The sequence below is a fragment of the Chiroxiphia lanceolata genome, chromosome 12, assembly GCF_009829145.1.
Source record: "Chiroxiphia lanceolata isolate bChiLan1 chromosome 12, bChiLan1.pri, whole genome shotgun sequence".
In the NCBI taxonomy this organism is placed as follows: domain Eukaryota; kingdom Metazoa; phylum Chordata; class Aves; order Passeriformes; family Pipridae; genus Chiroxiphia; species Chiroxiphia lanceolata.
The window spans coordinates 12,653,615-12,668,288 of NC_045648.1; the positions used below are offsets into that span (position 1 = coordinate 12,653,615).

General features: G+C 41.5%; 1 protein-coding gene across 2 annotated transcripts; it reads right to left on the reverse strand.

Annotated features, from left to right (window-relative positions):
- Positions 1-1,302: 1,302 nt before the first annotated feature.
- On the reverse strand, positions 1,303-13,096 carry ARPP19 (cAMP regulated phosphoprotein 19). Of its 2 annotated transcripts, none has more exons than XM_032699892.1 (3): positions 12,916-13,096; positions 8,205-8,327; positions 1,303-4,810 (listed from the first exon to the last, which is right to left on the reverse strand). In XM_032699892.1, the coding sequence occupies exons 1-3, from the start codon at positions 12,958-12,960 to the stop codon at positions 4,640-4,642; spliced, it is 339 nt and encodes a 112-aa protein (XP_032555783.1). In that variant the 5' UTR covers positions 12,961-13,096; the 3' UTR covers positions 1,303-4,639. The 2 variants fall into 2 exon arrangements, with proteins under 2 accessions (XP_032555783.1, XP_032555784.1); XM_032699893.1 differs by lacking the exon at positions 12,916-13,096 and adding an exon at positions 10,405-10,750.
- Between the last annotated feature and the right edge of the window lie 1,578 nt (positions 13,097-14,674).

Consider the following 14,674-nt stretch of genomic DNA (forward strand, 5'->3'; position numbering starts at 1 on the left):
CTGAAATTTCAAGTTTTGTTCTCAGAAGGGACCTGAACCTCCCCTCTGACTGTGCTGCTTCATGTTCAATATTTCATACCCTTTCTTTAGGGTATCTATTCTAAATTCAAAGACTCTTATTTCAGGAGTTCGCTTCGTGGTGGATTACTGATCTCAGCCATTCACAGATGGAGCTCAGGAGCCAAATGTAATTATAAGCCACAGCAAAAAATAGATATCTGAGTCCAAAATATGCTATGATTTGACACAATTTGCATAAACCAGGATTTCAAATCTGTCATTAAGGACAGAAATTGGGGGCACTGAAAGTTGCCAAGAAGCAACCTGTTTGTAATATATCCAGACTGACTACTTAATTATTAAGATGCATCTCCTGCATTAAATATTTGTTGATAAGATTTTAAATGACATAATCTCTTATCTTGCACAACATCTTTTCAAAAGATGGCATTTTTTTCAGAGAATATATCTCAGGTATGCCAGATGACAATGTATAGTTGATGCAGCTGACACAGTCCACATGCAGAATTTTACACTGAATTTTTATGTAATTTTTTTTCAGAAAAAATTACAAAGCATCTGTCCTATCTCTTTTCTTACATCTGTGGTCTGTTCACAGTCTGTTAAACTGTGGCAGAAAAATCCCCTTCTCACACAGGACTTCCTATTCTGTTGTCACTGTTCCGCAAGTGAGCGGCGAGTTCTCTCTTTGCCAAACAAAAAGGGAAATCATTGAAGGCACAGCAATAATATTTAGTGCATGGCCAGTGCATGGGCCTTCCCACTCCTTCAGAAAAGCACTGTATATTCAACACTGACCATCAGTTTAACTCCATGTGGCTTTCACTGGCAAGACAGACAAAGCCGAGGGATTTACAGGCTAAAATTCTTCTCCTATCCTTTCTCATATTCTCACACTACAAGGACTAGGCCTGGAGCTTTTAGCTGTAGAAAACTGGTTGAACGGTGAAGAACTCTGAAATGTAATGCAACAGATATGTAGGGAGAGAAAAAATCATGTGCCATGCAGGTATGCAGAGCAGGGAAGGTGTTACTATAACCTCGGTGACTGAGCTCACTGTGCAAGTACAACACATGGGTCTCGGAGCTACACAAACATCAGCACCTAAGTCACAGGATAACTATGAAATTAGTTGGACTTTTTCCAGCATTTTGATTTCTGGAAGTGTTGCCATATTTAGGCCAACTGTTCATAGCAACAGTACAAACTTCTATATGCCAAGCTACTTCCCAGACATCCCCTTCACTCACTGCAAGGGACCAAAACAATCATCTGTTACGGAGTTTTCAAACAATAAGCTTTAATTGCCTTATTAGAAAAATAAGCACTGAAATATATATAAATGTGATTACATTAAAGTAATTCTGTAGTCTAACATACTAGAAATCAAAGCCCAGTCATATTTTTAATGATACAGAGTAGCAAGATTTAGGATTTAGAAGTTTTCCATAGAGAATACCGAAGTATCCAGTATTGTTTAGGAAACCACAGTAAAGATGAGACAAACCTCCACGTTGCAATAAAAACTAAGTAAATCAATTTATTCTGTATACTATACAATGTGTAAGTTTGTAAAGAACAATTGACATTTTTATCACCTTAACATCTTGACTGGGTGTAAATATGTCCAACAAAATGTACTCCTGTGGCCTTTACACAAACACTGTCCTACTACACCAAGAACAATGAGAGGGAAGCCTTTGGTGTTACAGATTTGGGGACATATCTGTGAAGTTGTAATTAATTCACTTAACTATCTCAAATAAAATGTTGGTGCTATCTGCTATTATAAGCCTACATGAGTACTACTCTAACAACTAAACACTGTCTATCTTTAAAGGTAAGATATGAAAGGGACTGCCAGTCTACAGTGTGGACAGGTTTTCTTTGAAAAAGGCAATTATCAAATGGTAAAACTCATATAATACATTATGTACATCAGTTTGGATAGCTGAGTTAATCTTGCTGGAGTAAGCTGAAAGTAAGCATCGATTTGCAGTCATGTTTGATTTACTGTTAAGTGATTATTGGACTTTAATTTTTATACAGTGTATGGAATCAAAATAGCTGTGCCTGCTGCTGAGGTCTGTCAGATGTGAAGGCTCATAATCAGTCACTGACCTAGTTAGTATTACAGTACTTCAAATATACACATGGATAATATGTTCATAGCTGAATTTGTGGTAATCCTAAGAACCCCAAGTCACCGAGTGAGCATCGAAGAGTTTGTGTTGTCCAACCAGCAGGACAAGCTGAGTCACAGCTGAGTGAGTGGAATGTTTAAATTTAAATGGCTATCTTTTTAAACCTTCCCAAACATCAAGGAAACTCACCTTATGGGAGCTACAGAGTAGTGGCACCAGACAACACACAGCAAGTCACCTTAAGTTGTTCAACATTTGTTTCAGGCCCAGTCCTATCATTAATTTTCAATTTCATTTATGCATAGAAAAATAAAGAGGGATTTTGACATTAGAATAAACATCTATAAAAAGTAGTTTGCTTCAATATTTCCAGTTTCCCTGTCATTCTTCCAGCCTGATTTCTTAAAGCAGTAGGTCCATTTCTTCAACCTGTTCTTTAAAAATCACAAATTTTTTGTAGTACTAGTGGAGGATAAGGAATAAGGACAGGCCTGGCAGAGCCCATGTAATTACCAGAAAGGGTTATACAGAAAAGAATCAGTTTAGCAATTCTGAAATTCTCTGGAATTACTTTTCTGAATCAAAGACATTACACAGACACTGGTATTTTCTGATCAAAACCGGACCAAATAAAGACTATTCATTTTCTCTTGGCCATTTTATGTTTGCCTTTAGAGAGAGCATTGCAGAAGATATGGGCCAGCATTGTTTTTGACTAGCAGTCCTTTATACTGTAAGACCTTTCTGAATAAGTCAACGCAAAGTACAAGATTCTAAAAACATGCATCTTTAAGAGTGTTTCTCTTATCATACCTACACTGGTTCTTTATTTTTAATAGGTTGTTTAAGGACTATTTATTTAAAGAAAAAGGTATTCAGCAAACCGGTCTTTTTAAAGAGTTTCTGGTTCTCCCAAAGAACATGAAGGCTGTGACTACCTACATGAAAATCAATTACATTATGGATCATACTGCACTTTTAATATTCTGATTTCATTGAACTAACATGCTTTTAAATGCATCAAGTCACCTGTCTAATATCAACTATGTATTTTGTCTATCTAGTACTTACTATCTGCATCATAAACCTGAACAGGAGTTCATTCCTATTTTCTGATATGAAAAGTTACCTATTTCTCACTAGGTCATTATAGAAATACTATTTCCAGGTATTTGTTTCCACAAAGCCAATGAGGGGCTGCTGTATAACAAAGAGAAAAGGAGACAGTTTATTACCTCCTCACGAGTCCAAGAAAAAAGAAATTATACCCTTCTGCTTCCTGAAGTCTAAAATAGCCCAAACACAACTGCATATCAAATGTCAGTGAGCCTAGATGTGATGTCTGTCACACAGGGAACTCTCTAGAACAGTACATTTAGCCATATTCCATGTCATCAGACAGAGCATTTCAGCTTTTAAAGCTTAAACAGCTGCTGAACAAAAAGGGCACTTGCCTGCAAATATAGGTACAAATTCCAGATTTATATCTGAATGCTGGGTATTGTTGCAAAACAAAATTTAGAACTGCAAAAGCATAAGGTTGAGTCAAGTGTCAACGTGTTTCACAAATTTCAGGTACACAATTTTTACTTTCAGTAGCAAGATTCTGGGCTCTTAGTTTCAGGACAAGACTTTGAAAGATACAGAATCACTTGTGCTTTGATTGGCACATTATCTGCTTTTTAAAATGTAAAACTAATAGACGTTTGCAAAAGGTTGTGCAAAACTATTGTATTTACAAAAATGGCACAAGAGTGAATTCAACAGTCTATGCACATGCACACTTCATTCACATCTTCAACAAAAGTGTGTCCTAAGCTACAGAACTGAAAAGAATACCAGCTTCAACAGGCAGTTGTCAATAAGCACTAGGTTCACAAGAGTTACACCAGAATGGGCAAATATTGCCCAAGTAAAAACTCTATTGTTAAAGCTGAAACAGGTTTAAGGCCGTTCAAGTTCAAAAGCAGAAACAAAATTCAATCAGAGCCCTGTCTTTGTTTTTGTACATGCTTTACCATCTAGCAACTTGTGGTCTAAACCTCTATTTTAGACAACAAACCCAAACACGGAAGAAAAACCCAACACAACTGGAGGTTATATTAAATACAAATATGCTGTAATTAAGATGAAATAACAAAAGCAGAAACATTAGAAGTTGTAAAACTTGCGATGTCACTTGCTGGAACCAGTCCTACACTAGGAAATGGGCAATATGTACATTTTCAAGTAGATTACATTGCTCTAACCAAACTTGTCCTTTTTAATCAGTGCATTGTTCTCAACTAGTCCAAATACTACATTTTACTCTTAACAGTATTCCCTTACAATAGCAGCACATGCTATCGCTACCTGCAAAGCTGTCAGTCTCATGACTTAGTGTAAGAAAGAAAAAGGGTGATGTGAGGGTGAGAAATAACTATTAAGGAGAAATAACAGGAATGAGAATAATCATGCAGTTCAGCTGTTCTCGTCAGCCAGCCAGCTTGCTAGCAACAAGAGATGGTTTCCGCTGTGGAAGATCCTGTGGAGTAGGAATATGGTCACCAGTGACTTCTGTCTTGTCAGGAGCTGCAGTAGGCAGTTGCTTATTCTTCATCTTTGCTTTAGCCATATTGTAATCACCAGAATCGAAGTATTTTTGCTAGAAGACAAAAGCATACATATATTTAAAATCCCGACATCTTATGACATGTATGCACTAAATGACATCATTCAATAGGTAGTTTTAATTTTGAAAACAATTATAAAATCTCCCCAATTCATCAAGTAGCTCTACGTCAATTAAAAAAAAGTATGATCAAGATTATTAAGCACAGACAGCTAAACTCTTAACATCAGGTAAATATACAGTTAAGGTTCTCTATATGCCATTAAACTCACACCATACATGAACATTATTCTTGCCTTAGTTTTCCCAAAAGTTTGTCTTTGACAATTGAAACCTTGGGGTTTATAAATTTTGTTGCAGTGAACAAGTTCTGCTACACAGAATAACCAAACAGTGCATGAAGTAAAGCTGGAGAACAGAGCCTGCTCTATCATATCAGAAGATCAAAGTAGCAGGAAACTGCACGATAACAAGAAAACCAATTCTTTGCATACAATAAAGCAGTGAAACTATAATCCCTAAAATTCCCAAATCAAAGTAAAATCTACAATACAGTCCTTCTGAAAAGGAAGGAAATTCTTACCCCACATTCCAAGGCTTTTCTTAATACAAAAGTAAATTAAGTTTGAATTTCTAAAACAGTGTTCCTTAATCCATCAGCAAATTTTTATCAGCATTACCTTTTAAGAGTTGTCAGATTTCTCAAAATATTAAGTTATCTATGGATGTTAAAGCCAAATTACTTATTTATCCACATCATGGTAAGATGAGGTATAGAATTTCATCCAAGCTCTGCATCAAGTCTTCAACTGCTCACTGACACATCTTGCAGGAAAATTGTATTTTTTTACATCTTACCATGAGGTCTACCATTTAGGCACTTGTAACCTATGACCTGGAACAGATTTCATATGAGGCCAAAAAAATTAGAATCAGTATTAAGATTCACACCACTAACTGTTGGTTACAATCACAATCATCTCTGAAGAGAAGGACCCCCAGTCAGCTTTGTACAGGCTTAGTCCTCAGTCAGCTGAAGAAGAGCCATCACTACCTGCTATGTTTAAGTGCTTCCAGGCAGCATATTATTACCACACTCTTTATTCTGCAGGAGTATTAACCAGCTGCAAAATGTTCAGTAGCAGCAGTTGCTAGACAGAAGTAATGTGAACACCTGATTTAACAGGCCTTTACCAAAAGGGGAGGAGGTTGCTCAGGCAAGGCCTCCCAAAGGTAGCTTTAAATATTCCCTGACAGAGCCTTAAAGTTACCAAATCTCTTTCTCCCATGCAGTCAGTAATACATCTGAATCACACACTTTTATTCAAAAATTCAATTTTATTCCCAATTCAATCTTTTTGATGGTGTAATCCCTGTTCACACAATAATGTTCTAGCGCTACACCTGCAGCCTACACCTCAAGTTAGAACACAATCTGATTTGGAAAAAGGCTTGCACATTTTGCCCTTCAAAACTGAAGCAACCAAAAGAAACTTTTAAACAGCAATTAGGTAATAACAGAATCACTCAATCTTTAGATGTGTTGCAGCTGTTAACAGATCTATTTCTGTCCATGTAAGAGTTCCAAACAGAATCCCTCCACAGGAGCATGGTGGAACATTGTTCTCGTCTACCATTATTCTGGAGAAAGTGTGCTAATAATGGTGTGTGCACACAAGGCAGAACATTTCTGGACAGCAAATATGAACTGGCAGAGTGTGTCCTAGTTGCCAAATTGAAGATGATTTGGGCTACAGCTGCCCACATACATTTACCAAGAATATCTGAGAAAACCTACCATCTTTCATGCATTAGCATAGCAGTCCATCTCTTCCTTCAACTCATTCCTGTATTTTCCTGATTTATTCTAGCTTCTCACAGATGGCCTGTATTTAATCATCCCTTTCAAACTGACAGTGTCTGTCCAAGTGTCTTTGTGTCACAAACACTATCTGAAAGCACACTCACTACCCTCACCCTATTTCAAACTTCATCAATGCAGGCAGCCTGAAGGACACCAGGACCTGCATCAAGTAAAGATGCCTCCTCATTTAAGACACTGAGCCCATAAACAGAAATAACAGAAAACAAAATGGAAGAAAGTTATTATCACCACATCAGGAACTGAAGGAGACATATTAAAAATTGGAATCCACAATTTTATGCCATCTTTCATCAAAGTAGTAAAAGCCAATTAAGATGGCCATTGATCTGCCTCTGCTCAAATTTGAAAGTACATGTTGCAACAGCCTTTACATTCCACAGTGTATAATCAAGATGAAGATTTGTACAGGTTGTTATTGCTGGTGGAGAGTTTTTCCCACATTTGCACCAAGTGCAAGAGGTCATAATTCCTTTATGGCTATCTATCCTTGGTGAGTGAATGCTGGTCTGTTTTCCTGAATTATCACCACAATCCACACTTACCTGTCCCTCCTGTGTCTACACATACACTGAACCAAATGGAGTGTCATTTAGGCTGCCTTTGACCCACGTAACTCAGAGGGAGTCACCTCATCTCCCACCTGCCCGTGCCCAGCAGCCATTAACTATGCTGCATAAGCTCCAACTTATGGGAGAAAGATTATCCAAAAAAACTGCCAACAGTAGACATTGCCAGGAGATGTTACCAAATAGCATAGAACTAGATCAGCACTGAACTCCAGCAGCTGGTTTGAGAAGGATTTATACTTGGAAACACTGTGTGTGCTGAAAGGGCCTAGACAATAGCAAAAAAAACAAGTGTGACAGCAACGAAAGCACCATCAGAAGTAGTGACATACCAGGATTATGCTAAGAACAGAGTTCTAGCATGCCTGAAAGGCATTACATAATCACTTTATGAATAATTAAACTAAAAAAATAAACAGCTGAATAACTAAAAAAATAAAGAGACACTGGTTAGATGTGGAAGAGTACTGAAATATTAACTCACTCTTCATTCTTCTCTCATTATTTTTTGGTCAGGGTGTACATTCAGAACTATACCACCATTTTCAAACCACTGATGTCAGGTGATGCCTGGTCCAAGAGCAGACGCTAAACTTTCATGTGCTAAAAACATGGATAAAAGGAGCGAACGTACATTTTGGGGTCACAAGAATGGGCGAGATAAAATCCCTACAAAATAGGGATAAGGTTCTAACCCTTGGTGTTTGCTATAATGTTTTTTATTAGGTTTATCACCACAGCTTCTAAATTTAATTTTTTATAACAAGTGTGTTTGAGCCACTGACGCTGTAAACATCTATCCTGCCAACTCAGCATTCCTTTTGCGGAAACAAATTTCTCTTCCTTGTGCTTTCTCAAAATTTAAAGTTCTTAGGACTCTCATACCACACAAAAGCCTGTGGAGAGGAAAAAAATCAACCAGACATATAAATCTTGGCATTTTTTGTCCACACCCCATAGACAAAAAAGAACTCACTCCTTTTTGAAGCCTCTTCCTCAAGAAGTCTGAGCCTCCTGGCTTCTGGCCCAGATGAGGATATCTTGCTTTCAATTTTGCTTCTTCAGCTTTTTCTGGACTGATCACCTTATCCTCCATTTCCTGAAAGACAAGAGATACTGTAAATTAAATATACAACAATGTATATTTATGCAGAATACCTCTGCAGGTAATACACCCACATGCCCACTGCTGCTACCAAGTGAGGCATCTCTCAAATCCTGACAGCAACCGTAGGAGTTCAGCCTCCCATCTTAGATACTCCTCCTGGAGATGTGCGCATTTCCCTCTCAAAGAAAAACAGTCTATTCTAAATTTGTATTGTTCCATTTTGAAAAAGAAAAATCCTCAAACAAAACTAATTTTTTTTGCCAAAACAAGGATTCCACTAAGAACAAATGGTGAATACTTTTTTTTTTCCAAATGTCCCTGTTTCATTGCCACGCTGATCTGTGGTTGCTCTAACTGTACTGTGCTGATATCCACTGTAAAAGCCCCCAAACCACACCTGCTGTCACATTAATAGCAATACTGTGTTTCTCTATATATGCCTACAATTATCCTAAAATTATGAGGATGAAGACAGTTGGACTGCATTTGTGTAAAATAAAACGTCTGTTTTATGAGTACACTGTAAAATATGGATGCTCAAAATAATAATTTGAAGATACTTATTTGGCAAAACTGCAATTTGTTCACTGACCTCTACTTTACACTCATCTGTTCCTGTCCACGTAGCAATTTGATGTATGAACTATGATTTATTCTACTGGATCATTTCTAAAATATCTTTCAATCAAAATGCTTGGTTTGCTCTTTCCAGTATTTGGCCATGGCCATTTATTTTTTTTTTAACGCAAACCACTGCTAGTTCAGGGAAAATATATAATGATTTGCACTGACCGCTGTAGTGTTGGAATCTGAAGTCACAAGAAGACTTTTAGGTAGGAAATAAGAATTGCCATTGAAATCAGGAGAGCCTCATTCATATGTGACTAAGGTTTCATGTCCACTTAGAGCAGCTTAGGCAGACCCTTCACACTCTTTTCCATGTCTGTCATCATCCTTTGCATTGCATCAATCAGCATGACTGCCTGTACTCCCCAGGAATGGGTTAAAGAAACTAATTCAACAGAAAAATAACCATTCATCTTTTTTTTTTCCTTCTCCCCTTGTTGGGCTGTTTTATTTGGATCCATTTCCACAGTCTGGATCACCAAGCAGCTACACAAACAGGTATGTTAGCACAGCAGCAGTGAGGACAGAGGAACACAAGGAGCTGGGAGCTACTTAAGCGAGAACTGCCAAAGAACTGGAGCCACCACACTCGCCTATCCTAGGTGTTCTCCTATCTCTCTTAAAAAAAGCTCCAAGTTGTATAATATTCAATATCTTTCTGGTAAGAAGCCTCAGAAACAAAGATTATAACAACAGATTTAAAATATAACATTGTCTTGTTCCTCTGTCAGGCCAAGACATCTCAAGGACAGCTCTGCACGATACAGCAGGAACCTGAATCGACAGCTCTCCCAAGGAAAGAGAGAAATTCCCATAACAGGTTAAGAGAAACTTCTACGATGACAGGCACCAGTGCTTTTTATTAGATCAAAATGCAGCCGGGCAATACAATGCAAAATACAAATATGAATAAAGGGCAAAGTTCCCCTGATTCTACTGAACATAAAACTACACCGTTTCTCACTATATAATGTCATACTAGCCAAGACCACAGTTTTCATGAGTTATAGATCATTCAACTGCTGTTATTCCTATTGTGGTTCATTAACATGCCGACAGAGACTGGATTTTCTCAAAAGTAATCTTTTCAGCTCAACACACTCAACATCTAATGCTGAATCACTGGGTCCTTGCTGCTGAGCCAACAAAGCATTTGAGGGGGAATATTTTGCCACTAAAATCCAAACAGAGATATTTTTTAACAACACCAGACCAACAATAAATAGCTTATATAAATATGCATTCATGGATCATCAAAGGAGACATTTATGCAAACTCACAGGGCTGACAAATTATCGCACAGCAGGCAATCCAAACACAAAACACTGTGTTACGCATCAATGCAGCTCAAAAGGATACAGACCACAGTCTATTACTCTTGATGACCAAAACCAACTAAGGCTCAAAAAACTATGGAAGACGAATTAAAGAATTTCAATACCGTGACTTGGGGTGTCAAACAAGACCAGCTGAAGGCAGGTTCAAAAAATACTTAAGACAACAGATCTCCACGTAAAATATAGTTAAGCTGCAGAACTCCTTGCTGAAGGATACAGGGGGTGCCAAGAATTTAGATGGATTCAGAAAGCAATTTGATGTGTTCATTCGCCGCTCAGAAGGCTTCTAAACTCCAGACTGCTGAGACCTTGGAGTGTTTTCTTGGGAAGATCACTGCCTGCAGATCCTGGTCTTATATTCTTCTGTGGACTAGATGGTATTGAGCACTCCTGGAGATGTGTTGCTGAGCCACAAAGACTTTAACCCAAGCCACTCCTACATTTAGAACATTCTCCCCTGAGTTACAGAAGCAACAACCAAGTGACTAACAAATGATTGGGAAGTGGGCGGAAATCAAGATATACCATGCTCTTCTTCCTAGTGACAACCACACAAAAGTTATAATTTTAGTTCTCTACAGGAATCTGACACAGCTCATGAAGTCATTAAAATGCTCTACCAGGAAGGCTGTAGTTACCTAACTCATTTAAAGATAGATTTTGCTTTTAGAGAGGTACTAGCAGCATAAAGTTACATATCTGGTGGACTACTGAACTGCATGGCTAAAAAAGAAGCCATCAGCCTTTTATAACTGTGGTATGAACAGCTCATCATGCAAAGCAGAAAATGGGAAAACAGCCCAACCCTACAGCAAACTGATGTGGCAAAAGCCAGTTCAGCAACAAAATGCACCACCTTTAACAGCTTCCTGAAAAATACAGGCTTTTAAGGCAAAAAGAGTCGGTCACCCAAGCATATATTGTCCTGTGCCTAAAGTTTCTTTGTTTCTGAACTTCCCCCTGCCACTGTCCTGAGTTTTCACACCGAGAACAGGAAACGCTGGTCCTTGGCCAATTTTCATCACTCTATAGTTCAAAACCTTTCTCACTCAGCACATGCACAAGCTTCTTACAGCACATTAGAAAAGTTTAGAAAAGAGCCTGTGATCGTGAAAGTGCTGCCTCAAAGTTCATTTAGGGGTGTCATCTTTTTTAAGCATACATATAAATAAGTACTGCAAAATGGGCTGTTTATGTAAGTATTTCAGACGTAAGCATTAAATGTTTAATTCTGCCTACCCAGACCAACAGTTTTAGTGGAAGTTAATATTGCAATGTCATAATGGCACTGATGCCACATCAGGACATAATCTCACAGAACACAAGAGTTTTATTTTATTCATATTATATAATTTTTCTTGAACACCTTACCAGATTAAAACTAAATCAGCAGACCAATAAGGAATTCCTGTCTCTCATATAATTTTTCCAAACACTGCATTTCAAGACTTAGCCTGAAACTTTGCTAGCAGAACTGGCCACAATCACCCGACTTCATCAGAACACACTAGAAGGCATCACAATAAACTTGCTACCACATATTTAACTATGCTCTTATTACAGAGCTATTCTAGGAGTGCTGCATAGGCCAGGGACTTATTTTTATAGGCTTTGAACAGGAACAGTATCCCCCAGCAGCCTACCTGGCATGAGCGTTAAGTCACGCTGCAGAACACACCTATTTAAGAGCAGATTACAGCCCTGCCAAAGCAGCTGGTTCTGATTACTGCACCTATTGAGAAGGTATCCTTCCGGATTAACCCCCAAAGCTCCACCTGTACGACTAACTCATATTACAAACTGTAAATTATTAAACAAAAACCTGACATCTGAAGTAGATTAAGCTTCTTTTTTTTTTTTTTTTTTTAGCGCCCTTCAAAGCAGTACTTGTGTTTCGTAACTTCTCCCGATCGGAAATAGCCGTGAGGATTGCGACTGGGCTCACACGGCAATGACAAGACTGAAAAACAAACGGCTTCTTAAAGTCACAGCACAGTCATCCCTAAGGCCGAATCCCACTTAAGAAACGATACAATAATTACCGACAGAGATGACATAACTGGGGTACCCTAAGATAGCCCAGCCAGCCATTCTTTATAAAAGCTGTAACTAGCACAGGCCGCGCTCGTTGTGTTTTGGGTTTTTCTCCTCTTAAATAGCTCATATTAAAAGCTAAACGTTTCCTAAAAGTGAAACAAACGTTTAGCTCCCGGATTCCCGCTGCTCTCCCTCCCGCCGCTGCGACTGAGCCCAAACCCACCGCGCCGGGCGGCGCGGCCCGCGGGGCACCCGAGGGGAGCGAGGCCGGGGCGGGGAACGAACGGGAAAGGCCATCGGCCCGTGCAGGCCCGCGGGCCGAGCCGGAACGCCAACATGGAGGAGCGGCCCCCCCGCCTCGGCGGGGCCCAGACTGCGCGGGGAGACCGCCCGGGCCCTGCTGCGCGGCGGCGGCGGGCCCGGGGCAGCCGGTGGTGTGTGGGGCGGCCGGACCGTGACGCGGGGCGGCCCTCGGGGCTCCCCGCGCCGGGGGAGGGGAGGGGAGAGGCCCGGGCGCGCCGATGGAGGCGGGAGGAGCCCCGCGGGGCTCCCTTGTGCCCCTCGGCCCGGCCACCCACCTTCTGCTCCTCGGCCGAGGCGGGCTCGGGGCTCTCGGCAGACATGGCGCCGCGGCAGGGGACGGCGGGGCTGGGCAGGAGGGACGGGGGCGGGCGGGAGGCGCGGCCGCGGCTCCTCCGCGGCGCTGCTGCTGCTGCTGCTGCCGCCGCCGCCTCCTCCTCCCGCACAAGATGGCGGCGCGCGCGCGAGGGACGGCGCGCCGGCGGGGTCACACTTCCTCCGCCTCGGCCCCCGCGCGCGCGGGAGTGGGACCCGCCTCCGCCCCCGCGCGTCACGTCCGGGGCCGCGGGTTCGAGGTCAGGCCCGCCCGAGGCACCCTGTAGGGACTGAGCGAGGGCTGCGTCGGCACCGGCCGGGCTCCGGCGGGGAACGCCCTGCTGCTGCCCTGGGGGTGCCGGGCTCGGCCGGGCTCCGCCGGGCAACGTGAGGCGGCTTTCAGAGGTGGAAGCTCGGCCGCACGGCGCCGGTGCCCCACCCCTGTTGGAATAATAAAACCATAGATTCATCAAGGTTGGAAGAGGCCTTTAGGATCATCCAGTCCCACACTGCCTCTGTAAACACTAAACCACATCACCCGGCGCCACATCCAGACCTCCAGAGAGGGCGACTCCACCACCTCCCTGGGCTGCCTGTTCAATGCCTGACCACCCTAACAGTGAAAAAAGTTGTTATAATATCTGACTTGAATCTCCTCTGTCTTTACAATATCTAATTTGAATCTCCCCAACGTCAGTTTCAGGCCATTTCTTCTGGTCCTCTCACTGAAGAGAGCGGCCCCACCTCACCAACACCTCATCACCCACACCTTCCCCCCTGTGGCCTCCCCCGGCCCAGCATCGAGGTAAAGGGGAAAAAAGACCTTTGCTGCTTGGCTAGAATGGCTACTTTTGGTGATGAAAACACAAGGAGCCGAGTCCTCAGCAGCATTATTCGAGGATCTCCTGAATCCCAGACACGGCTGGCAGGATAGGAGGTCTTGGTCCATTGGAACTTCTTAACAGCACAGTATCACATTATACAGAGTATTTTTTCCCCTCTCTATCTACTTTTCCCTGTCTTCTTCTTGGCTGAACAATAATCTCCCCTGGACTCTCTTTAAGAGCATAAAGGAGGGTTTTAAACAGCCCACTGTTAATAAATCTTTGGAGATCTCAAATACAGGGATTATGTGAATGGCAGGTATGGCTTCTACTTAGTAGTTAACTGCATGGATGCTCCCACTTCTGCTATACAAAAGGTCTTTCCCTACCATCTTTCACCACTTTCCCATAATGTTGACCTCCAGCTCTGCCACCACTGTGTAACCCCACATTCCACATGCCCTCTGGCTCAGAAGTCCCCCCTGCAGACCCTGCCAGGTGTGGAGAACCAGCTGGAGCACAGCTCAGGAAGGACAAGCAAGGACAGGCTTTGTGGGATTATGATCGGGAAGGCCACAGGAGACAAGTCAGAAAAGTCTATTGAAATAGAAGCAGTAAAATTGTGCTGAAAGCCCCACAAACCAGTAGCTGGAAGTGGGGTTTTTGTGCAACAGAGATTTGTTCAAAGAGCTGGATTGTGTAGTTGCAAGGAAGCCGAGAAATGTGCATATCCCTCATTCAGAAAGGGATACTGCTGGTCAGATAGCACAGCAAAAATCATAGAATACACTAGTGTTGTTTGCCTTATGACAGAAAAAGCCATGATAGTAGTGGGTGTGCCACATTTCCTTCTAGCAAAACTAGGGAGAAATGGTCTGAAGGTGTAAAAAACAGGGCA

Bases quoted from the DNA above. Each gene is read 5' to 3' on its own strand.
- ARPP19 (XM_032699892.1), bottom strand. From the start codon at position 12,960: ATGTCTGCCGAGAGCCCCGAGCCCGCCTCGGCCGAGGAGCAGAAG. The intron at 8,328-12,915 runs GTGGGTGGCCGG...CTTGTCTTTCAG, and splicing joins CCTCGGCCGAGGAGCAGAAG to GAAATGGAGGATAAGGTGAT. The intron at 4,811-8,204 runs GTGAGTTCTTTT...TTTGTCTTCTAG, and splicing joins GGAAGAGGCTTCAAAAAGGA to CAAAAATACTTCGATTCTGG.